Source organism: Bos javanicus, chromosome 23 (genome assembly GCF_032452875.1).
Source record: "Bos javanicus breed banteng chromosome 23, ARS-OSU_banteng_1.0, whole genome shotgun sequence".
Classification (NCBI taxonomy): domain Eukaryota; kingdom Metazoa; phylum Chordata; class Mammalia; order Artiodactyla; family Bovidae; genus Bos; species Bos javanicus.
The window spans coordinates 8,859,245-8,884,663 of NC_083890.1; the positions used below are offsets into that span (position 1 = coordinate 8,859,245).

The 25,419-nt window shown below is 41.9% G+C and overlaps 1 protein-coding gene and 1 long non-coding RNA gene across 2 annotated transcripts in view; one reads left to right on the top strand and one right to left on the bottom strand.

Moving 5' to 3' along the window:
* Nucleotides 1–1,157: 1,157 nt before the first annotated feature.
* Nucleotides 1,158–14,085, bottom strand: LOC133236845 (uncharacterized). Its single transcript, XR_009733069.1, has 3 exons — nt 13,349–14,085; nt 5,956–6,106; nt 1,158–1,440 (listed from the first exon to the last, which is right to left on the bottom strand). It is a non-coding gene; the product is annotated as an uncharacterized LOC133236845 (long non-coding RNA).
* Nucleotides 12,598–25,419, top strand: part of BLTP3A (bridge-like lipid transfer protein family member 3A) — a 72,933-nt gene continuing 60,111 nt past the window's right edge. The window contains exon 1 of the mRNA XM_061399026.1: nt 12,598–12,896. Coding sequence (XP_061255010.1) covers nt 12,853–12,896 — 44 coding nt within the window. The 5' untranslated portion in view covers nt 12,598–12,852. The remainder of the gene's footprint in view (nt 12,897–25,419) is intronic.

The window sequence follows — 25,419 nt, forward strand, 5'->3', positions numbered from 1 at the left end:
CAGCCTCCATAGAAGCTAAGTCAGCTTCTTAGTCTGAGCCTTTGCCAGGACTACTTGTTGCTTTTTAGTTTTTTTATTGTCACATCTTTTTAAGGAGGACTTAAGTCTTAGAAATTGATAATTTGTGTGTCTTTTATAGCTTACATTTGTTTTTAAAATCTTCTGTAGACTTTAGGATTTGTTAGGGAAAACCATGCCAGTGGAGCTTATATGTGACTCAGCAAGTTTCTGGTTTGGATGGCTCTGTTAGGTGCAGGGTAAAGAGCCTGTGGATACACAGGAAGCCCACAGGTGTCTATTTAGGTTTTTAAAATAGCCTCAGATACTAGGAACAACCTAGGTTTTCCTAAAATAAAGATTTTTCCACAGTATGTTTTTAGGGTTGAATATCTACTCTAGAAACATTTCTATAGTCTTTGAAAAAAAGTGTTTTACAAAGTTTCAGGAAAATAATATGTTGACTTAGAAGTTTTAACAGTGAACAAAAGTGGGAATAAATAATTCTAAAGAAGGTTTTTTTAAATTTTATTAACTCCTAGGGCAAACTATTATTATAATGAATGATTATCAGATGTTTCCTTTGTAAGAGGCTTAAACTTGGTGCTATTGCTTTATGCCTTTAGACATCTGGTTTTAATTCTAAAATATGAGTCAGCTGTAATATGAGCATCTGTATAAGTACAAACCAGAATCTACTAGATATCAAGAACTGAAGAAATTAGGGTCAGTGTGGGATAGCATACTTGCTTCCTTCTCTGTGGGCAGATCCAAAGCTATGAGGGCAGTTAAAGTCCAAGCTGTCATCATGTCTGCTGTCTGGCGTTAATGGTTTGTCAAAATGCCAGGCCCCTTAATTTCAGGCTGCATGAGAAATGGGATCCTTGCATAGAGCTGCAGGCTAACTTGGTCATCCTGTATGGAAAAAGTCCAGTGGTGATTAAGTGTGTGTCCCATTTACATAACTTCAGTCACATGGTTTCTTTCATCAGGTGAACAGAAGGAAAAAGCCTGGCTGACCTTAGGTTGCCATGAGAGAAGTGTCCCAGAGACTTGCCCAGTGTATTGTTTACATGAAGACCTTAATAAACATTAACTAATTGAAGACGTTTCTTTCTCTCCTAATTAAAAGCATAAAGGTTAGTCTTTCTGGCCCAGGATCAAATACAGCATCTAGAATAGTTCATCAGACAAGTGCAGGAATAAAATAAACTGTATGTTGTTTATTGTTCTTGCCCTTTAAGGGTCAGGGTGTGTGCTCAGTTATCAGTCATGTCCCACTCTTCGCGACCCCATAGACTGTAACCCACTAGGCTCCTCTGTGCATGGGATTCTCCAGGCATTGGAGTGGGTTGCCATTTCTTCCTCCAGGGGATCCTCCAGACCCAGGGATCGAATCCTTGTCTCCTGCAGATTCTTGACCGCTGATTCACTTGGGAAATCCTTAAGGGTCAGGGTGGTAGATTTCACACTTAAAGAAAAGTTGAACTACACAAGCAACATTAATATACCCTTTGACAGCATCACCCATCACCTTTTGTTAGCTGTTAGCATTTCACCTCATTCACTTTATTATTTGCCCTCTGCTCTCTCTCTCTCTCTTTTATTTGGAACCATTGGAGAGTAAATTGTTTATCTCATGCCCTTTACCATAAATACTTAAGTGTGTATTTCCTAAGAATAAATATATTCTCTTACACACTGTGGTTTTAATTATTGACCTTGATTCAATAATTTAATCTACCAACCATGTTTCATATTTGTCCTTGTATTTTTTTCCCCTTTCCTGTACAGAATCCTTTCTGGAATCATGTACTTTTTTGGGGCCACATCTCTTTAGTCTCCTTTTAATGTAGAACAGTTCCTCAGCCTCTCTTTGTCTTTTATGACCATCTTTTGTTTATCTCACCATCTTTTGTTGAATATTCCTCACGCCTCACTTTGGGTTTGCCTGATGTTTCCTTATGATTGCATTTGGGTACACGTCCTCAGTTGCATCCCTGGGATATCATATCTGTAGGCAGGCACACAGGCATCCCCCCTTGTTGATGATAGTAATTTTGATCACCTAGCAGGTGATTGTCCAGCTTCTCCATACTCGTTCCTTTTGAGTAAGTATCTTTCCCTGGCTGTCAATTAAGAAAAGCCCATAAGATGACTTACATCCTTATCTAATGATGAGACTTTGAAATCAGCACAGAACGCCAAGATCTCAAAGCCCTTTATAAGTACTTAGCTTTCACAGTGACCCTAAGAAACAAGTCTCTTAATCCTGCCCTCCTCCTCTTTGCCTGTACATCACATCCACTTTTAGGGGATGGTTGTTGAACGAATATAGAAGTAAAAGGTGGGACAAAGAATTTAAGTCTCAGGCCTCTGCTGGAGAGAGAAGCATGTAAAGAGGTCAAAAAGAAGAAAAACAGTAGAGCCTAGGGTGGCAGTTAGACATTACTGATTGCTCACCCTGGTACCTCCTACTTTCCTTAACAAGAGAACATCGAGTTTTTACCTGGATGCATGGCCATCTGCAATGAGTAGCACATTCCCCATAGCTTGTAACTAGGTGAGGCCATGTGGCAAGAGAGAACGTGCCTTTTTTTCTGTCCTTTTCTGCTGACAGGAATGTGGATATGATGTTTGCTTGAAATGCAGGCAATGTCTTGGACCATGAATTGGCTACTAAAGATGGTATTAGCAAGGTAAAAGGAGCTGCTGCTGCTGCTAGGTCACTTCAGTTGTGTCTGACTCATAGACGGCAGCCCATCAGGCTCCCCCGTCCATGGGATTCTCCAGGCAAGAACACTGGAGTAGGTTGCCATTTCCTTCTCCAATGCATGAAAGTGAAAAGTGAAAGTGAAGTCGCTCAGTTTTGTACGACCTTCAGCGACCCCATGGACTGCAGCCTACCAGGCTCCTCTGTCCATGGGATTTTCCAGGCAAGATTACTGGAGTGGGGTGCCATTGCCTTCTCTGGGTAAAAGGAGCATAGGTCCCTAAATGATTGAAGAGCTGCCATGTTCTGCCTACCTTTGACTTCTTTTATGTCAAAGAGAAGTAAATATTGAAGTCACACATTATCTTGAGTTTTCTGTCACATGCAGCTGAACCTACCTGGCTGATAAAAAGAGACTCTCAGAGGAAAGTAGTATCGATGGGCTTAGGTGACTTCCTAGCAGTCCAGTGGTTAAGACTCTGTGCTTTGAGTACAAGGGGTGCAGGTTTGATCCCTGGTCAGGAAGCTAAGATCCCACACGTCACACTTTGCCGCACAGTCTCCCTCCCCGCCCCCTACAAAAATTGCACTCCTGCTAGAGAAGCCTGCCTAGGGTGTGCCACTCTATTGCTCTGAGTTTGGACACTGTTCTCAGTGGTGGGAACACAATGGTAAAAGAAAGTTCTTCCTCTTTTGGAGCTTATGTTCTAAAGGGGGAGTCAGACAATAAACAAAAATACCAATGTTAGGTGGTATGTGCCATGAAGAAAAAGGGGCGTCGGTAAGGGGCATAGGGAATGGCAGGCAAGGGATAGGTCTGTGGGAAAGACCTTCTACTAACTAGAAGTGGTTAGTAGAAGGCTGTGCAGATGTTTAGGGCACAGGCTTTCCGATAAATACCAAGACCCTGAAGCAGAGTCTGCTTATTCTTTTGGAGGAACAGCAGCAAACAGCTAAAACTGTTGACAGTGATGGACATTGTGGTAATGACTTTACAGGTGTATAGTGAAAGTCACTCAGTCGTGTCCGACTCTTGGTGACCCCATGGACTTCTCCAGTCCAGAATACTGGAGTGGGTAGCCTTTTCCTTCTCCAGGGGATCTTCCCAACCCAGGGATCCAACCCAGGACTCCTGCATTGCAGGTGGATTCTTTACCAGCTGAGTCACAAGGGAAGCCCAATAATGTATTAAGTAAGTATGCTATTTACGGCCATTAAATTTTAATAAAGTAGAATTAACCCACTGAAATCATGTTCTAATGTCACAGTAAGTTGGGAATTGCTGAGGCAAGCCACAAATATCAGGAAGCAAACTAAAGACAGGTGGGCATGAAAGAATTCTGATGGTCATAAGGCAACCAAGTATTTTAAGTAAGTCTATGTAGATGCTGAGCATAAAAGTTAATATTTGGGAACTCTGGGGTTTTCATGTTGTTTATTAGTCACTAAGTCATGTCTGACTCACGTGAATCCTTGGACTGTAGTCCGAGAGGCTCCTCCGTCCATGGGATTTCCCAGGCAAGCCTACTGGAGTGGGTTGCTATTTCCTTCTCCAGTTACAGGTGTATATGCATGTCAAAACTTTTAAAAATTATATACTTTGAATAATATGTGTTCTATGTCAGTCACACCTCAACTTGTTTTTAAAAGATATAACTACCACAAACTAGAAACTACTCTCAAGAATCTTTATAGACAATGATATCTGCTCTTTGCTATTCAACCCTTTTGTTCTTGAGTTTTCCATAAAACTACTTTTCCTTGTTTGTATAGTGTTATTTTTGGCCACTGTGTATGTCCTTTTTTGTCCCATACAAAGCACACTATGTACAAATGCATGATTTTTTTTTTTTTTTTTACTGCGCTGCATGGCTTATGAGATCTCAGTTTCCTGAACAAGGAATGAACCCAGGCCACAGCAGTGAAAGAGCTAATCCTACTACTAGACCACCAGGGAACTCGCTAATCATGAATTAATTTTTTAAAAATATTTTAATTTATTTGTTTATTTGGCTGCATGAGGTCTTGGCTGCAGCATGTGGGATCTTTCATGTGGTGCACATACTCAAGCGCACAGGCTTGGTAGTTGTGCTGCACAGGCTCCAGACCACATAGGCTTAGGCATGTGGGATGTTAGTTCCCTGACCAGGGATCGACCCTGTGTTCTTTCCATTGCAAGACAGATTCTTAGCCACTGGACCACCACCAGGGAAGATCCCCAATCATGAATTTAGAGATGTGGCTATCCTGCCAGACAGGTGAGGAAAGCTACTGTCTCTGAAATACAGTGATTACCTAGGTGGTTTTAAAATGTATGGGTTGTAGAATATGGCTCAGCAATAAAAATGAAGGAACTTTGATAGAACAGTTTGGATGTATCTCAAGGACAGTATGCTGAGTGAAAAAAGCCAGTCTCAAAGGGGCATCTGCTGCATGATTCCATCTGTATAAATAACAAAAATTATTGAAATGAAGAACAAATCGGTAGGTGCAAAGGGTTAGGGACGGTGTTGGGAGTGGAGATGGGGCAGCCGGGAATGACTGTAAAGGGTATCACGAGAGAGAGCTTTGTGGTGAAATAATCCTGTATCTTTATTGTGGTAGTGGTTACACAGGCTGCACATCATGAGTGACAGAGTTATACACATGCATCCCCAGGATCAGTTTCCTGGGGTTTATATCGAACTGTAGTTGTGTAAGATATAACCATTGTAGGAAAGTGGGTGAAGGGTACATGGGGCTTCTCTGTATTAATGACTTCCTGTAAATCTATAATTATTTCAAAATAAAAAGTTAAAAAAAATATATGGACTTCTGCTTCCAGAAATATAGAATAGGTGTATATTTCTCTATTCCCAGTGAGTACAACTAAAACCCTGCACATTATATACATAAAAAGCAAGCATAAGAGGGACTTCCCTGGTGGTCCAGTGGTTAAGAATCTGCCTTCCAATGTAGGGGATGTGGGTTCGATGGCTGTTCAGTGAACTAAAATCCCACATGCTGCAGAACATCTAGCCCACGCACCCTAACTAGTGAGCCGTTGTGCTACAGCTACTCAGCCTGCATACTCTAGAGCCTGTACTCAGAACTGGAGAAGCCCCCACACACCATAGCTAGGAAAAGCCTGTTTGCTGCAGTGAAGAGCCCTGTGCTACAACAAAGACCCAGTGCAGCCAAAAAATTAAAACAACAACAACAGACAAGCATAGGAAACTCTGAAAGGCGGAGAGAAGAAGGCTGACCTGCTAGGGCATTGTGACCCAAAGAACAACATAATGAGCTCTCCGGATTTTCTGTTTGCCTCAAAGGTGCCAGACTTGGAGCTGAAGAAGTTGGAACCAGGAATCTCCAATGGGCAACAGACAAAAATACACTCCATGAAAAGTCTGCTTCCTGTAGCCAAACAAACAGAAAAGAGGTAGCTTAGTAAGTCAGAAAACTTTTAGACAATAACCACTCTATTCCAGCCAAACACCACAGAAACTCACCCAACCCCAATCCATGCCACAAAGACCAAGTGGGGAGTTAGATTTCCACCCTTGTGAGGTTACAATGAAGTGCCTCAAACTCCTGCCAGGATGGTGAGAAAAGAGCTTGGATTATCATTCCCATCTGGCAGTAACAGGGCATTGCCCCCTCTTGAGATGTCAGAAGACGCTGAGTCAGAACTTTTAAGGACTTTTATCAATGTCCAGTGGTGATGAGGCTGTGGGGAGCAATAACAAGGCACTCTGCCACTTCCCAGCTAGAGAAGTATTAGCTGAAGCTTGCTGAAGAGCCAGAACTTTCACTTTAGCCCAGCAGTAATGAGGAACTCTTTCCTTGGGTATCCAAGGAGGCTAATTGGGCAACCTGGACTTCTGTTTCTACCTGATAGTAACAAGAAAGTACCTCCCCATTTCTGCATTGCAAGGATAAGTTAGCAGAACAGAGCATTTAAATAAGATCCAGAATCTCGGAACATAATATGAAACTATCCAGATTTCTATCTAAGATCACTCATTGGACCAAGATCAAGGAAGATCTCAAACTACATTTCAAATGCAATTGATACCTGTCAACAGTAAGCTGATAGTGCTCCTGGAGTAATTAGACAAAAGATTTTAGAGCAGGCATCATGAAAAGGCTCTAGTGAGCAAAAAGATATAAAGAACCAAATGGAAATTCTGGAACCGCCAAATAAGTAAAAAAAATTCATGAATAGTCTCAACAAGAAACAGTAATCAGAAATAATCAGAACTTGAAGATAGAACAATAAAAAATACCCAATCTGAACAACAGGAAATAGACTTAAAAAAATGAACTGAATTTTAAGGACCTGTGGGTCCCTGAAAATCTAATATTCATGTTATCAGACTTCCAGGAGGGGAAAAAAGGAGAGCCAAAAAAGGTACTGCAACAAATAATGGTTGAAAACTTCCCAAGGGCTTGCAAGAGACATAAACACACATTTTCAAGAAGCTGAATAACAATCAGGATAACTCAAAGAAATCTACATAGTTATGAAAACTGAAAACAAAAAGTTTGAAAACAGCCAGAGAAAATGACACCCTACTTTTGAGGGGAAACAATTTGAAGGACAGCAGATTTATCATCAAAAACCATGGATGCCAGAAGGAAGTGGCAAACAGATTTCAAGTGCTGAAAGAAAAGAATTATCAGTCCAGAATTCTATACCCTGTGAAAATAATGTTTCAGGGGCAAATGGGAAATAAAGATGTTCTCCAGTGAGAGAAAATGAAGAGAATTTGTTGCCAGCAGATATACTGTAAAAGAATGACTAGAAGTTCTCCAAACAGAAAAACAATAAATGAATGAATAAATGAATGAATCTCATCAGGATTGATGAGAATATGGTAAGCAAAAATACAGGTAAGTAAGTACAAGAGATTTTCCTTTTCCTGAATTTTCTAAATTATGTTTGATGGTTGATGCAAAAATCATAATACTGATTAATGCAGCTATAAATGTACATAGAGGAAATATTTAAGACAACTAGATCTCCCAGAGAAAAAAAGAATATAAAAGGTAAGCTTTTTATACTTCACTAGACTGGTAAATGGCAATACCAGTAGATTGTGATAAGGTATGCATAAATAATATAATAACTAGAGGAACAATTAAAAAACATACAACTAAAATTTATAAAAGCTATATACTCAAAACCACTATAGATGTCTTACTTCAAAACTTACTACAGAACTACACTAATCAAGACACTGTTACTGGCTTAAGATTAGATATATAGATGAATGAAATAGAATTAAGATTTCAAAAATAGATCTATACTTTCATTGGCAACTAATTTTCTTTTATTATTTTACTTCCAGTTTTGTGATATAATTGACATACAGCACTGTGTAAGTTTACAGTATGAAGTATAATGATTTGACTTACATTTTGCAATCATGACCGTAGTAAATTTAGTGAACATCCATCATCTCATACAGATACAAAATTGAAGAAACAGAAAAAATTTGGGGGGGAATTCCCTGGTTAAAAATCCACCTTCCAATGCAGGGGGCATAGATTCGATCCCTGGTTGGGGAACTAAGATCCCACATGCCGCAGGGCAACTAAGCCTGTGTTCCGCAACTAGAGAAAGCCCGAGCGCTGCAGTGATGACCACCCCAGCCCAAAAAAAAAGAAAAAAAATTTTTTCTTGTGATGAGAACACAGGATTTACTGTTACCTTTTATATAAAACTTACAGTAATGTTAATGATTTTAATCATATTGTACATTTCACCCCAGTACTTATCTTGTAACTGGAAGTTTGTACCTTTGACTGCCTTCATGCAATTCCCACACCCTCTCCTCCCTACCTCTGGTAACCACAAATCAGATTTCTTTTTCTTTTAGTTTGTTTTTGAAGTATAACTGACATACAACCGATATTAGTTCCTGGTGCATGGCAGTTTATTTTCACCAAGATAACTCAATGGGGAAAGAATATTCATTTCAATAATGAAATTTATTGAAAAATTTCTTTTCAATAAATGATGCTAAGACAACTAGATGTTCACATGCAAAATAATGCAGTTGGTCCCCATATACAAAAATTATCTTGAAATGGGTCATTTCAAGTAAATGTAAGAGCTAAAACTATACAAATTTTATATGAAAACAAACATGTAAATCTTCGTGACCTTGGATTATGCAGTGATTTCTTAGATAAAACACCAAAAACACAGCAATAAGTGAATAAAAAAGATAAACGATAACCAAAATTAAAAATTTTGTTTCAAAGATTGTAATCAGGAAAATGAAAAGACAGTAGGAAAAAGTTTTGCAAATAATATATCTGATAATGACTTGTAATCTAGAATATAAAAATGATTGCATTTGATAATAAAAAGACAAATAACCCAATTAAAAAATGGACAAGGTATCTGGATAGACATTTCTCGAAAAAGTTACACAAATGACCTGTAAGCACATAAGAAGATGCTCAATCATTAGCCATCAAGAAAATATACACAAATTCTTAAGCAAATATACACAGATTCTTAAGCAAATATTAGCAAAGAGAGTGCAGCAATATATAAAAGTACTTATACACCATGTCCAAATGAAGTTTACTCTAGGGATGCAGGCTGGTTCAGTATTTGAAAAATCAGTCAGGGTAACGCATCATGTTAACAGCCTAAAAAAAAAAAAAATCACATAGCATTTAAGCAGAAAAAGCCTTTGAAAAAAGCATTTATTCTTGGAAAAGACTCTCAGGAAAAATAGAAATAGAGGAGAACTTCATTAAATTGGGAAGAGCACCTACAAAAAATCTACAGTTAATATTATACTTACTGGTAAAAGACTTAATCAGAGAAGGTGATGGCATCCCACTCCAGTACTCTTGCCTAGCAAATTCCATGGACGGAGGAGCCTGGTAGGCTGCAGTCCATGGGGTCGTGAAGAGTCAGACACGACTGAGCGACTTCCCTTTCAGTTTTCACTTTCATGCATTGGAGAAGGAAATGGCAACCCACTCCAGTGTTCTTGCCTGGAGAATCCCAGGGACAGGGGAGCCTGGTGGGCTGCCATCTATGGGGTCACACAGAGTGGGACACGACTGATGTGACTTAGTCACTTAGCCAAAAGACTTAATGAATGCTTTAGGAACAAAGAAAGGATGCCTGCCCTCACCAGTCTTATTAAACAAAGTGCCAGGATTGGTAGCCCACACTATAAGGCAAGAAAAGGAAATAAAAGGCATTCATATCAGGAAGAAATGTTTTGTTCATTGAACATATCAATGTCAACATCATGGTTGTGATATGGTACTAAAGTTTTACAAGATGTTGCCACTGGGGCAAGGAACAACAAGACTGGTTCAAAATTGGGAAAGAAGTACGTCAAGGCTGTATGCTGTCACCCTGCTTATTTAACTTATATGCAGAGTACACCATGAGAAATGCTGGGCTCGATGAAGCACAAGCTGGAATCAAGATTGCCAGGAGAAATATCAATAACCTCAGATAAGCAGATGACACCACCCTTATGGCAGAGAGTGAAGAACTAAAGAGCCTCTTGATGAAGTTAAAAGAGAGTGAAAAGCTGGTTTAAAACTCAGCAGTGAAAAAACTAAGATCATGGTATCCAGTCCCATCACTTCATGGCAAATAGGGAAATAATGGAAACAGTGGCAGACTTTATTTGCTTGGGTCCAAAATCACTGTAGATGGTGACTGCAGCCATGAAATTAAAAGACACTTGCTCCTTGGAAGGAAAGCTATGACCAAACTATACAGAGTATTAAAAAGCAGAGACATTACTTTGCCAGCAAAGGTCCATCTAGTCAAAGCTATGGTTTTTCCAGTAGTCATGTATGGTTATGAGAGTTGGAGCATAAAGAAGGCTGAGCACGGAAGAACTGATGCTTTTGAACTGTGGTGTTGGAGAAGACTCTTGAGAGTCCCATGGACTGGAAGGAGATCAAACCAGTCAATCCTAAAGGGAATCAGTCCTGAATATTCATTGGAAGGACTGATGCTGAAGCTCCAGTGATTTGGCCACCTGATGCAAAGAGCTGACTCATTGGAAAAGACCCTGATGTTGGGAAAGATTGAAGGCAAGGGGACAAGAGAGGATGAGCTGGTTGGATGGCATCACCGACTCGATGGACATGAATTTTAGCAAGCTCCAGAAGATGGTGAAGGACGAGGAAGCCTGGAGTGCTGCAGTGTATGGGGTTGCAAAGAGTGGGACACGGCTGAGCGACTGAACAACAACAAAAAGCCATTGGGGGGAACTGTGAAATGTATACAGGGATCGCTATAATTTCTTACAACTGAATGTTAATCTACAATAATCTTGAAAGGATAAACCTTAAAGAAAAAATACGAATTGGCCCCAAATCTCTTTTGCTTTTATATGCTTTGCATTCTTAGCATTGCAGGGAAAGTGTGCTATTGGTGAGAGTAGGAACGCTTCAGTTCCATGTGTTTCTTTTAGAGCATAAGTTTTTGCTTTCAGTGAAAAAATAACTCATTCATCAGGCATGGTGAATCATCCAGCAAGGATGATGAGTCTTTGACCTTGAGGAGAGTTTTATTTTATATCGCTGATGTCAGATATCCAGTCAGCTGCTAGATTCTCTAGGAAAAGGAACATGAAATGCAAAAAATGGCCCAGAGGCCCCTGCATCTGACAGCCAAATTAGAAGGAGGGATTATGATCAATATCCCTGGCAAGAAATCTCTTCTGTGGGATCTATTGGTCCCTAGGATGTATTCTGGTGAGAGGAGGGCAGATGGAGAAATTATAGATTATGCAGTTCTGATGGAAAGAAATGCATAGTAGAGAACCCAGTGGCAGGGGCGGTGGGGGGGAGCTTCTGGGAAATATGAATTTACTATGACTAAGAGGCATAGGAATCCATTTGTCTATATTAAAACCCTAACATTTATATGTTTCACCATATACTCAGACTATCTCTGGAATCAGGTAACAGTTGTTAGGGGAAGAGAATTGAATGGCTGAGGAACAAGGGAGGAGACATCTTGACTTTTGCTATGTTCATGTACTGTGTGTCTACAAGAACGAATAAACTTAACTGGTGGCCAGATTTCCTATAAGCCTGTCTCGGAGAGTAGTTTGTTCAGAGTTTTGCTTGAAGGTGTGAGTCCTGAAGACTGCCACCTTCTCACCTTTGCCAGAATCTAGGTGTATGGGTGGACTAGGGTGGAGGTGGCACTGGACTGAGAACACTTGGGCTCCAGCCTCTTGTCTCTCACTAGGTAGCTGTGACCTTAAATAAGCTCTTTCAGCTATTTCCCTGGGCTTCAGTTTCCTTCTTTGTAAAAAAGGCGACCTCTGAAGTCCTTGGTCATTTAAAGTTACCGCCTCCTTTTCTGCTGCCCCCAGCATTTGGGAATGGGGGCCTCTGCAGTGCACCTCGTACGGGCTGAGTCAACATTTATCCGCTGGTTAACTGGATGGAGGCTAAGAGGGGCACAAAGACGATGACGAGGTGTCCCCCTGTCACTCTTCACAAAGCAGCAGAGTGTCGTGGTACTATGGGCCTGCGAGGTCCTTGAACCTACTCTTCACTCCCCGGCTCGATTCCTGGAGTACAGTTAGCTGGTGCTCAACTAATGAGTGAACGTGTGAGCGAAATGAATGAGAGAGGTGGACCGCGAAATGTGCAATTATCTAGTGAGTTCCTGCAAAAAAAAAAAAAAAAATTAGAGAACGCCGCCTTTCCCCGATTCTTCAAGGCGACAGCCGAGGTGTGAAACTCCGGCAGCTGACAGGCGAAGGCTTTCAGATCTCGCTTGGCTGAGAGGCGGCAGGCGGGGCTTAGTGAGAGAGCGAGCCTGGAGCCCGCCCGCCCCGCCTCCCGCCGCGCGCGCCCCCGCAGCCGCGCGCGTCCCTCCTCCCGCCGCGCGCGCCCCCGCCGCCGAGCGCACCCCGGACCGCGGCGGAGCCGGGCTGGCGGCGCGCGATCTCCGCCTCGCCGCGCGGGTGGGTGGGATCGCGGCGGAGCTCCGGGTGCCGGGGCAGGGGCTTGAGAGCGCCATGGCGGCGGCAGCGGCGGCATCCGGTCCCCGCGCCGCGGCGAGGTGAGGGGTCGCGCGTCTCCCTCGCCGCTGAGGAGGCCACAGCCGCCCGCCCACCTTCCGCGCGGGCCGCGGCTCCGGCATGGCCGGGCTCATTAAGAAGCAGATCCTGAAGCACCTGTCCCGGTGAGAGCGCCAGCGCCGGCCCCGGCCGTCCCGGGCCCGTCCTCGTCCCCTTCGACCCTCCTCCCTAAAAGCCGTATTCCGGGCCGGCCTCCCTCTCTTCAGCCCCGGGGCCGGGACTCGGCGGCGATCCCCGCCTCAGCTCGAGCCGGACAGCCCGCTCCGGGGGCCGCGACCGTTGTCACCGCGCTGCTCTGCCTTGGCCCTGGGCCCTGGGGGCCCGGCGCCCCTGCCCCGGCGCGGGTGCCCAGGCCCTCCCGACCGCAAGGATCTCCTGAGCGGCCGCGCGCACCTCAGTTCCCACACCGCCGGGCAGGTCACCCCGCTCCCCCTTGCATGGCCCCCGCCCCGGGCCCTCTGCCCGGCCCCCGGTGGCCCCCGTGGTTCCCACTCTTTCCTTCTCCGCGCTGCTGCCCCTCCCTCGGGGCCGTCTGCCCGCCTTTTTACCCGCCTACCTGCCCGCTCCTCGGTCTTCGTCTTCCTCCTTCTGCTCCGGACTAGATCCCTCAACCTGGGCCACTCACTTAAAAATGACCCCGTTCCCCAGTCCTTCAAAACCCATCCCCCGCTCAGATTCCCACCCGCGATACTGATTTTTCTCCCTCCCAGAAGCTCCCAGCTCCTTGTCTTCATCGTCAGGCTGACCCTGTTGCATCACTCTCGAAAAAGATCTAATCCTTGCACCCAGGCCTTTCCTCGAGTCTCCTTTTCCCCTCTCGGGGCTTCTCTTCTCATTTAACACAGACTAAATGGAGAAAGGGCGTGAGAGTTGGGCATAAAGTTTCAACAGCCTTCTCTTTAAGATATGGAGGATATTTGGACAGCTTGTGAAAAGAACTAACGACTCCCACTTCTGCTTTGCAACCATCAAAGCAATGTTATGTCCAAGTCATTTGGACCCGAGCTGGGTGGCACGCAAAACTGTTCGCTTGTAATTGGGTGACTGCTGACCCCTGAGTTAGAATTGCAGCTTGTCAGAACTGGTATCCAGAAAAATCAGAAGCTGACCTTTCACTTCGTTTTCACTCCTTGTTCTGGGCAGGGCTTAGCGATACCTTTAGACAGCCGTTGTCTCTCACGTGGAGCGTGATCCAGTCCTTGGCTCCACGGTGGTCAGTGGTTTTGAGGAGGAGGGAGCAGGGGGAGGAGCCAGTCTCCACGGACCCCAGGCCTTGCTCTCCTTTCTTTTCTGATCTTCTCATTGCCTTGGTGAGTGCTGTGTGAGACACTGTCGCTGGCACTGCATCCTCTCTTCTGGCAGACACTTTGGCCAATTTACTGTTATTTTGATTTTAGACTTTAATTAGTAATTAGATTCAGATTCATCTCTTGGCTAATCACCACACCATGTTTTAAAGTAAAAGCGGATTAGAGGCTGGAGTTGGAAAGTGCCTTTGGATCCTCTCCTTGGGTTAATTCCCTACTATATTCTTTCTCAGGTGACATTCATTTGGGTGTGCCATGAATTTGCTTGCTCTGTGTAAAGACATGTGTATGACTAATGATTGTGAATGAGGTGGAAAATTTAACTGAAGGGAAACCATTAATTTGAATGAACACAGAAACAGACAATTTTTGGGTTTAGAGATGATCTTACCTAACATAGCATTGTGTTTAAGAGGTCAGGATGATTTTGGTTTACTTTCTTTAACTATAAAATGAGGATAATAGTAGTATCTAACTCAAAGGGCTGTTGTGAGGATTACATGAGTTAATACACAAGGGCTTAGTGCAGTGCCTAGTGCATAGTAAGTGTTCAATAAAGCATGCGATGTGGTTATTTGGGAGGCCACAACTTGTGTGATGGTTTGATATAAGCCATAGACTTTTCCAGAAAAATCCACATATGCAAACAGATAATTTTTTATGTAAGTTCCCATGGTGGGGAAGGTTAAGAATCCCTTAAACACATGCCTTAACCTCTTAAGGCATCTTGAACGAATGCCCTGAATAACCCCTGACTAGTTCAGCCTCTCATTTTATGACCGAGGAAGCTAAAGCCTAGACGGATAAGTGACTTGCTTAAGTTACGGTGGAAGGTACAGTAGAGAAATAGAGGGAGTTCCCTGGCGATCCAGCGGTTAGGACTCTGCTTTCACTGCCAAGGGCGTGGGTTCAACCCCCAGTCAGGGAATTAGGACCCTGCAAGCCCCATGGAGTGGCCCAAAAATGGGTAGAGAAATAGAACCTGGCTTCCTAATTCTGGTACAGTTCTGGTACAATTCTGCTTCCTGATTCTGGTACACTTCTGCTGTAATGTGATACACTCATATTCTGTGCTGTCTCTAAGAAGATAGAATTTTTAAAGAAAAATTTTAATAGTATATGCTGACATATTCAGTGACTCCTTAGTGAACAAAGTTCTCTTTTAGATGAAGTAGGAATAGGTGTTAGACGTTGGTAGAAGTTTCTTGTTTCCTCAGGGTTGTGTGGTTGACTGAGGAGTAGGGTGGAAGGTTATTCAGGGCTGCCTTTTTTGCTAGCATGTAGGTCTGACTTGGGGAAAGGTCAAACTCCTGAGGCCTTCCTGTTGATTTAACTTGGAAAAGCTTCCTTAATCACATGTGATATTTGTGTCTCTGTATGGTCTCTACTACACATCCAGAGGCTGGCATGCTTGGAGGGGAACTATAATTTCTGTGGCTTGCCAAACTTGATGAGGAAAGAGCGGAGAGTTGGGATACTGGGGTACTAAATTAAATAAATATTTGCAGGTGTTTAACAATTACTTGTTGCTGATGCTGACAGTGCTGCTTGACCTGGAGGAGTATCCTGCAGCAGGAAGGATATCCCAGTGACTCCTACATTATGTTTCATTTTGCTCAGGAAGTTTTGCATATTAAAGCGTCTTGTTGGAATGCATCCTACTTATCAGTAGACTATTGGTAAACAAGATTTGAAGGAGGTGATTTTCCAGATCCTACTCTAGGCCAGGCACTGAGCTGGGTGCTGGGGATTCAGCAGGGAAGAAGTACAATTCTCTTTTAAGGGCTTTAACCTATGATTGGATGACCGCTGTATAATACAAATAGCTTTTATGTTCATTGTTTATTTAAATAAACCCAGGAGGAGATTTTTACTTGGAACAAAAACATTAATTTAAAAAATACCCCAAATTGATTTTTCACTGAATTAGATTATTCTTATTTTAGATCCCCTTAGCTAATGACCTTTTGTTGTACAAATAGGAAGAAATATGATGGATTGTAAAGTAAGTCGAAGGACTATTGGTCATGGAAAGGGAGTTTTCTCTGGGGCCAGACAAGCTTGATTCACCTTTCTTCTCTGTCACTTAATAATACAGGGAAGCGTTTCTGAGCCTTAGTTTTCTTATCTGTAAAAGATGAGAATAAGAGAGAATACTACATGCTTAGCAGAATTTTTTGAGAAATTGGGGATAAAGTATTTATTATAGTACCTGGCATGAAGGTAGAGTTTAATGAAGAGTAGCTGTCATAACATGGCCAGAGAAGTTAGGGACACGTCCATGGTATAGGTGACTGCAACTCACTCAACTGGCTCTTTTAGAAAGTCAGCAGAAATCTTAATTATTTACTCTAAATGGCTGCAGGAAATGTGACTCCAAGTGACAGAGACAAGGCTGATAACATGATAGGTAGTTTAAAAAACATAAGCGTTAGGTGAAATCAGAGACTTACTGAGTTCAGAGTCCTTTTGGAGAATAAGAGAACCTGACTGTGAGCTCAGCTTTCTTAGATCCTGATCAGTGCCCCCTCATCCTGGAGAGACCTCATGGCCCGGTGGACTGCTGGAGTTGCCCACTCAGAGGCTGACTGCCTGCCCAGGGTCTGTTTAGGTAAAGGTTTGTGTGGGTAGGGCTTGTCTCGGCTTCCAAGTCACACTCCTTTGGATTAGGCCTTACTTATTATCATCTTCATTTCCTGAATAATTATTTTGTACATTTTCCGGTAATAGTGCAATCATATACATCTTTTGTTTTCTTCCTCATCTTGTCTTGCTTTTGAAGAAGCACTTTTATTGACTTAGCAAATATTTAATAGTAATAGCCAGTTGTAAGAATAAGCACTTTATATGTCTTATGATGATTTAATCCTCAGCCTAACCTTGTGAAGGAAACATTAGGCCCATTTTATAGATGAAGAAATAAATGAGACACAGAAGTTAAATAACTTGCCCTATATCAGTAAGTCGTGAGACTGAGATCCTAACACAGTCACTGCCATTCCAGAGCCAGGCTCCTTCATCTCTCTGCTGCTCTAATGCATCTCATCTACTAAGTATTTCAGATTGAACAACCAGCACCATGTGAAGGAGAATATTAACCAGCACCGGGGAGCTCCCTGAGTGTCCCCCATCATTGCCTCTACCAAGGGCTAGCCACTGTCCTGACTTCTAACAGCAAAGATTAGTTTTCTCTTTATTTGTACTTTATATCAATGGAATCGCAGAATGTATACTTTCATGACTGGCTTCTTTAGCTCAACATTGTTTATGTGAGGTTAATCTCTGTTGTATCAATTTGTAGATTTTCTGTTTTCATTGCTATTATTCTATTCTATTAATATACTTACATTTATTTGTACATTTTTCTGTTGATGGACATTTGTGTAGTTTCTCAGTTCAGAGCTGCACTGAGTAGTGCTATTAGGAAGAGTCTGGTACATATCCTTTGGTGAATAAGTGTGTCTGTTGTGGATATACCTAAGAGTGGAATTTCTGGGTGACGGGATATGTGTATGTTAAATTTTAATAGATATTGCTAAACAGTTTTCCCAACTGGCTGTAGCAGTTTGCATTTCCCCTGAAAGTTTATAAGAATTCTGGTTGTTTTCCATCCATGCTAACACTTGGTATTTTTCATCTTTTTCATTTTAGCCATTCTGGTGGGTATATTTTGAAATATTTTTACTTCATCTGTGATAAACCAGATGGCCCCTTTATTTTGGCCTTTGTTTAATTTTCAAATTCTGACTTGTTTGTGGATTTTAGTCACAAGCAAATGTCAGAACCTTGGAAACATAAGAAATTTTTGAAGAAATGTTCCAATTGGGCAGGTTCAGTGGAAATAATTAGGGTAATGTGTAACCATTAACCCATAACATTTCTTACTTGGAATGGATGTGATGCTTTGCTCCCTGTCAGAGTAATAGTCATTTACCTTAAGAGAAAGGAGGGATTGTTCTTTAGGTGTTTGAGTTTTTGTTAAATATTTGGCGTTCAGACCACCCCGGATATTAAATAATTTCTTTCTGTTTTATAAGTTTAGTACCCTTTTGGCATGGCTTTTGTTTTTTTAAAGATGTGCCACATGGCTTGTGGGATCTCGGGTCCCTGACCAGCTGTTAAACTCAGGCCCCAGCAGTGAAAGCCCTGGCATAGATTTTTATCTTTACTAAAGAAACTAAAAGTAAATAAATTAATAAAATTTTTTTAAAAAGAAACTAAAAGTAAATTAAAAAAAAAAAAAAAAGAACCAAGGGTGATTCTCTTTTACCCTAAAGTGGTTGTCTTGTGTCTTAAAAAAAAGCAGCGTTTATAAGCAATACGAATTTCAAAGCAAAGTGGTCATATGTATCTGACATAAAAAGCTTAAGGTATGGTTCACAAATAATGAAATCAGCTGCTTTGAAAAGCTGACTGAGCAGCATGTTATTGTAGTAGAAAGAACCAGGACTTAACTCTAAAAGGTGGCTGTGCATTCTGACTCTGCTACTTGTAAGCTGGTGTTCAGCAAGTCTTTTAGTTTCTTGAAGCTTCGGTTTCCTTATCTGTTAAATAGGGGATAATAATCCACACTTGTCTTGAGGATTAGAAAGCATGTATAAAAGTGCCTGGTACTGAAAAAGTATTCAGTGAACAGTGACGATTACTACTTATTAAAGTTGTTCGAGAGAGATCATCCAAATGAATAATTCTTTTGACATGTAAGAATGATGTTTCTTAACATTTTAATGCAGAGAAGTAGAGATGAATGCTCTGTATCATTGCTTAAGGAGAGAAGAAAACTAGGGCTGGTCCTGTTTGACTTTTTTCTCACCGAGGCATGCTGCAAGGTAAACTTGGGCCTCAGAATAGGTGAAGTACCTGATATGTATTGACTGGGTTGGGTCCTTAGAGGGTTTACTTATCTGGAGTTTAAGAATATAGCACAATTATATACTTTATTTTCAGAGTGAAAAAAAAATAGAGGCCATTTAGTTTTCTGCACCTAATATAAAACCTGGTTGGAAAATAATCTGTAAGTGTGACATGAATCATTGGGGGGAAAAAACAGCTTAATTCTCTATGATTATTTGGGTGTGACATTCATGTGGCAGGGCTTATGACCGTTGACTGCTTTGAAAACCAGAGAGTCTGAGGATGTTTTGAGTGTGTGAAGTGGGTGCAGGAGAAGGTATGTGGAGTGAGAACACATGGTTGTAACTCAGGGAACCTCAGACTGGGGCAGGGTGAGGGTAGGGGAGCAGGAGACAAGGGAATCCGATTGACCCAGTATCCCTAAGGGACCTTCATCTTTGTGTGATGAAGAAAGTGCTACTGGTGCTGATTATGGATGCTAAGGAACATTTCCCGATATGTATAAGCAGTGGAATCAACCAATCAGTATCTATAGTAAGGGGAAAAACTAAAGTGTAAAAATAATACACGTTAGCAGTCTAGGTAAAGGATAGGTAGTTTGTACCTTCTTGCCACAAAATAAAGACTAGATGTATCATAAATGATGTGTTGGATTGATGTTGTTTTATTTGCCAACAGCAATGATTATTTTACATGGATACTGAGTCTTTTTAGTGCCTTGGAGATATATAGCTTAGATGTCAACCCATCATTTAAAGAATGAGAACTTTGATGGTGAGAGGTCAGTGTATTTAAGTCTCTGACTTATGGAAGTGTTATATTCTCAAAATTGATTTCTAAGTTTGAAATTTGGAGTTTGTGGTTCAGTAGTAGAAATAGTGTTATAACTGTTGAATAGGTTCTTATCCCACAAAAGCCACAGTATGTTAATTGTATATAATATAAGCTCACTAGATGGAGATCTGGGTCTTGGTTGTTTGGCAACCACGTGAAGCGGGAGGAGAGAAGAAGGAGAAGAAAAAGTTTGGATTAAGATCTTTTAGATCATTGAGATCATTGTTTCTCAGCAAGGCCTAAGGCCATTTTTTCCAGTTCTGATTGAGGGATATGACCAGCATTCAATGAGTGGGCTGGAAATGCTGATGTCATGCAGTATGTGGAATCATTTCACACAAAGAAGGATTATCCTTTGTCTTTTTATTTATTTACTCGATCTCAGTTCCCTGACCAGGGATTGAACCCCGGCCACAGCAATGAAAGCCCAGAATTCTAACCACTAGGCCACCAGGGCACTCCTTGTCTTTTGTCCTTTTTGGCTTCTGAATGTTTGGTAGATGCTTACAGAGGTGAATTGCTTGTTTAGATTATATGAGCCTACTTACACGTAAACACAAAGTACTGCATAATTTTTTTTTTTGGCTGCTCCATGCAGTTTGTGGGAACTTAGTTCCTCCATCATCAAAAGTCAAATCCATGATCTCTGCAGTGGAAGGAAGCATGGAGTCCTGACCTAACCAGTGGAAGGAAGGGACCACCAGGGAATTCCCTGCACAGCTTTAAACTGCAGTGAGTTCCAGGACTGCAACTACGCTTGGGAAAGATTGTTTTGAACATTATTTTAGAGAAGGTTGTCACTCTTGGCAAGACCGCTCGTAGAGTTGAGTCTATCAGGGCTGAGAACCACCAACTTAGGCCAAAATCTGAAACAGCCGGTTTGCTCTTGACCCACCCTCTCTTCTCTCCTTTATGTCTCTTTCCACCTCCCGAGGCCCCTCTGTCACGCACCCACTGCCCCGATTCTTCCCTCAGGCCTCTGCTGCCTCACCCTGCTACCCCCAGGCCTGTATTCTCAGCTCCCCTTACTCTCCCACCAAAATTCCCTGTTCTTTAGGGTATATGATTTCAGCTAAGTCAGGGGGAGGAATAGAGAACATATTTGGGAGCAGGAATGCTATTCTAGCTAGCTCAGCGCCAATTCACAGTACGTCCTGCAGGGTCAGCTCCCCTAAGCCACTCTTTCTTTCATAGCTCCTCAGTCCGCAGACACTCCGGAAACTCCAAGTGTGTTTTTTATTTTCTGAAACCGGTTTCTGTTGCCATGGCAGTGAGGATGGGGCAGGGGTCAGGGCAGCGGTTTATGAGTCATTTGAAAGTCAAGATGTTCTAAAATGTGGACATTCCAGCTAGGGATGGCTCAGTTCATTCTAGCTGAACTTCCTCCTGCCATCTGGTGGAGTGCTTTCCCAGGCAGAGCTGAAAATACACGTTTCCCTTTTCCAAGAGAAATCCGATTTTCTTTCTTTCTCTTTCTTTCTTCTCATTCTCTCTCTCTCTTTTTTTTTTGTTTTTTGAAATCTGTTTTTTTTTTTTTTTCAAACCTGTGTGAAAGAAGGGGCTGCAGTGTTCAGGAGCTCATTTCATTTGAGGAAATGTTTCGACAGAGGTTGATATGACAGGAGAGGCTTGGCAGTGTATTGAAGGATATCCCTTGCTTGCAGGTGGAGCTGGCTGTGGCTCCTAAGTCCTCAGAACCCTCAAGAGAGGTTCCTCTGCCTCTGTGAGGAAGGTTTCTTGCAGGAGAGTTGGCTCTTCAGATGCAGGTGGAGCCTCAGCCACTCTCAGATATGGAGCCTGGTCTCCCCTTCCGCTAGCCCCAGACCCTGGGCTGTCTTTGAGGACTCTGATTCTGAAACCATTTATTCATTAATTCTTTCCAGAAGCACTCAGAGACAAATGAGACAAGATTCCTGCTCAGAGTCTTACCTGCCTATAGAAACAAATAGGCCTGTAAACCCTGGGCCCTGTAAAGCCTTCAGAAGTATCCGTGGAGCCAGCAGGGCACAGACAGGGGCAGAAGGGTGATGCCAGGCAGAGGCTGAGAAGCAACAGGTGATTTTAGGAGACTATATGTCGTTCTGCATCGTGCAGTGTGGGTTAAAGGAATACAGCTAGAAGGATATTGGCTAAGTCATAGAGGCCTGAATACTATGCCAAAGCATCTGGACAGGGCTCATCGTCTTCTCTGTTGCTGTTGACCTGGGTTTGAGGGACCTAGAGTTTCTCTTCTCCACACTTCTCTAACTCTTGACTTTGTTTAAAGTCACAGAGATGGTTTAGTGTAGGCAAGACTGCACGTATTTGAGCCAGACTGCTCTGTGACCGTGGACAAATTATTTAACCTTTCCACACTTAGGTTTCCTTATGTATAAATTGGAGACAGTGGCTGTCTTTTATGTCATGAAGTCATTGAGAGAAATTAATTAAAAATGTATAAGATAGTGCTTAGGACAGTGCCTGGAATAGAGTAAGAAATTAAATGTTAGCTATTACTTTAAAAATAATTTTTGTTCTCAGAGAAATATCTTTTTCATTTTCTCATACCATATTTTATTATAACAGCTTTTAGACAGAGCTTTCAGAATATACTTAATCTCTTTCGTTCCCTCTCTCCTTTTAAAAAACCTGGCACTTACTAATTATTGCAGATGGGAAGTGTGTACCTTCTAACCTCAGCTTCACAGCTTACATTTATTTTTGTGTTTACAGATGACACTCTTAAACCTGGTTTAACATGTTTGGATAATCAGACACATAACTGATTTGCAATGTGTGAAAGAATATGGATAGATTGTTGGATATACCCCTTAGTTCATGTCACTTATTTGGCAATTGTCATTTATTTGCTTCTTGTTAATATCAGTAGACATTAATTGAACATTCTTATCCTGGGTTTTGAGTTAGACAGAGATCTAAATGATACAGTTCCAGCTCTTGAGGAGCTCATAGTCCTCCCTAGAGACCTTTGTTTGTATTTTAAGCTCTTCATTGTGTCTTCCACAGTTACTTTATTTGGTTTGAACCTACTAACCCATAGTTGAATGTGCTGCTTATCTTAGGTGTGGTGATGTGTGTGCGTGTGCGCGCGTGCACTCAGTTGTGTCCGACTCTTTGTGACTCCTGGATTGTAGCCCAACAGGCTCCTCCATCCATGGGATTTTCCAAGCAAGAATACTACAGTGAGCTTCCATTTCCTACTCCAGGGGATCTTCCCGACCCAGGGATCGAACCCACGTCTCTTGCATCTCCTGCATTGGCAGGCGGATTCTTTACCACTCGCGCTGCCTGGGAAGCTATCTTAGGGTGTTTATTAAATGATCTCTGTAGGGGAAACTACTCAAAGGTTTTGACAGGGCTTTTCTTCCACCATCAGATGTGAAAGAAATCACTTTGAGCAGTCTATGCCTGTTGAAATAAGCATATATTTTGGTCAAAATTAGGGCCAGTTGTGCTTAAAAAGTAAGGACACCCTCAGTGTATGGTGTGGTTTTCCTTTTTCCTTAGTTTCTCCTTGGGCAGTTTTAAAAACTTAGATAATCTGCCTGCTATACTTCTCTAAATAGCTGTTTAAGGCTTTACCACAAAGAAATAACTGTTCTCATTCAATAGTGAATAATCAACAATGCCCGTTAGTGGAATAGGCCTTCCTTTTCTGATCGTTAGCAAGTACACTTTCACTTTGGTTAAACCAAGAGCCTGTGTAGGTTTTGAAATTAGAAATACAATATTCATTAATTCCTACTCTTGATTTAAGTTTGAAAATTGTCATGACATGGAAGTAAAGGAAATGAAGGGGAGTATGTTAGGATGACAAAGGTTTCTAACAAAGTGAGACACGCCAAGACTTAAGTCACGAGGTGTATTATCTTCAAGACCAGTGTAGGGGAAAGAACCTGGGACCCAGTCTCTATGGGGACTAAGTGGTTGAAGAACTAATTGAGAGGGCAGAGGGCACTATCTCTGAGTTACAGTTGGTGAAGATCCCCCCATCTCAGTCCTAATTCTAGAATGATCAGTTAGAGTATGTTGGGATTTCCATGATGGTCCAGTGGTTAAGACTGCATGCTTTCAATGCAGGGGGTGTGAGTTTGATCCCTCATCAGGGAACTGTGATCCTGCATGCACATAACATGGCCTAAAAAAAAGCATTTTTTAAAAAAAGGTATGTGGAAAAGATGATGAATAAGAAATTGCAGCTGTATTCTAGGTGGTGGTCAATCTGTTAACAGGCAGTTAGATGAGGAATCGACAGGTAGCATGTCTTACTTTGCTAGTGGGCCCGTTTGCTGTTGTGTTAGTCACTCAGTCGTATCTGACTCTTGCGACCCCGTGGACTGAAGCCCACTAGACGCGTCTCTCCATGGGATTCTCCAGGCAAGAATACTGAAGGGGGTTACCATTCCCTTCTGCAGGGGATCTTCCCAACCCAGAAGCCGAACCCAGGTTTTCTGCATTGCCGGCGGATTCTTTACCGGCTGAGACTCTAGGGAAGCCCCAGTAGGCCAATTTACAAATATTCAATTCTAGAAGAAAAGTGGATCAAACCAGATCCAGTTATTAGTGTTTCAGCTAAACAAGACTAGCAAGGCTTCAGGCTTAGAGTAGGGAATTAGAATGTTCATCAGGACTGTTGTTAGGAATTAAGGAAGGAGAGCCTCTCCAGAATGTCCAGAATTCTGGGATGGGAATTAGGGTACATAGGAGTGCTTCAAATGACCAAGCTACCCTTGGTATGGGGAGATTTGGACTATTGGTTATAACTGTTGAGAGTATGAATCAGTATCATGTCTGTGATAGGAAATTTGGCAATATCTGTCAAAATGTAGACTCTGCAGTTTCACGTCTATGAATTCATCCTACAGAAGGAATCAAACAAGTGAAAAAGGCTATTTAATGAAATGAATATAAATCAGTAGGAATTTTATTAAATAAATTATAGTGTATCTATACAGAGGCATCGTTTATAGATTAACTCTAATTATTAAAAAAATTTTTTAAAAATCTGACATTATAAAATGCCCAAGGCATTCACTGAAGAAAGAAGCAATTTTAGTAGAATATATATATATATAGTAATTGTCTATCTGCATATATAACTACTATCTATTGTTTAGTCTCTAAGAAAGCCCAGCTGCCATTCTATAGTGGAAACTGTTATTTTTTCTTATAGTTTTTTTATATTGCTTTACAATTTTATGACAAGCATTTCACCAGCAGACCAAGAAGATAACTTATCTATTACTCTTTGCTGCCCTGCTCTGAGAGGGTGTGTTTGTGCACATCCAGTCATATGTGTTTTTGGTGACTTACATCATGGTTGCCTCTTGGGGAGAACATAATGAGAGCTAGCAGAAGAGCTACTTCTAACAATATAGGAGTATCTTATATCGACCAAAGCCTCCCTCTTGTAACAATTATGAACTCAAGGTAGTATATAAAAAGCAACTGCTCGAAGACCTTGGAGACTGACAAAATGAGGCAGAAACTGACAGGAAACTTGAAAGATATGGATTGTACTAGGTAAGATTCTCATTTCTATAGCTTTTTTGCCTGAGGACACTCTGGTGGGTGATGGTTAGCACCCACTCAAGCAAAAGTCTGCAGTCATACAGTCTTACTTGGGGAGTCA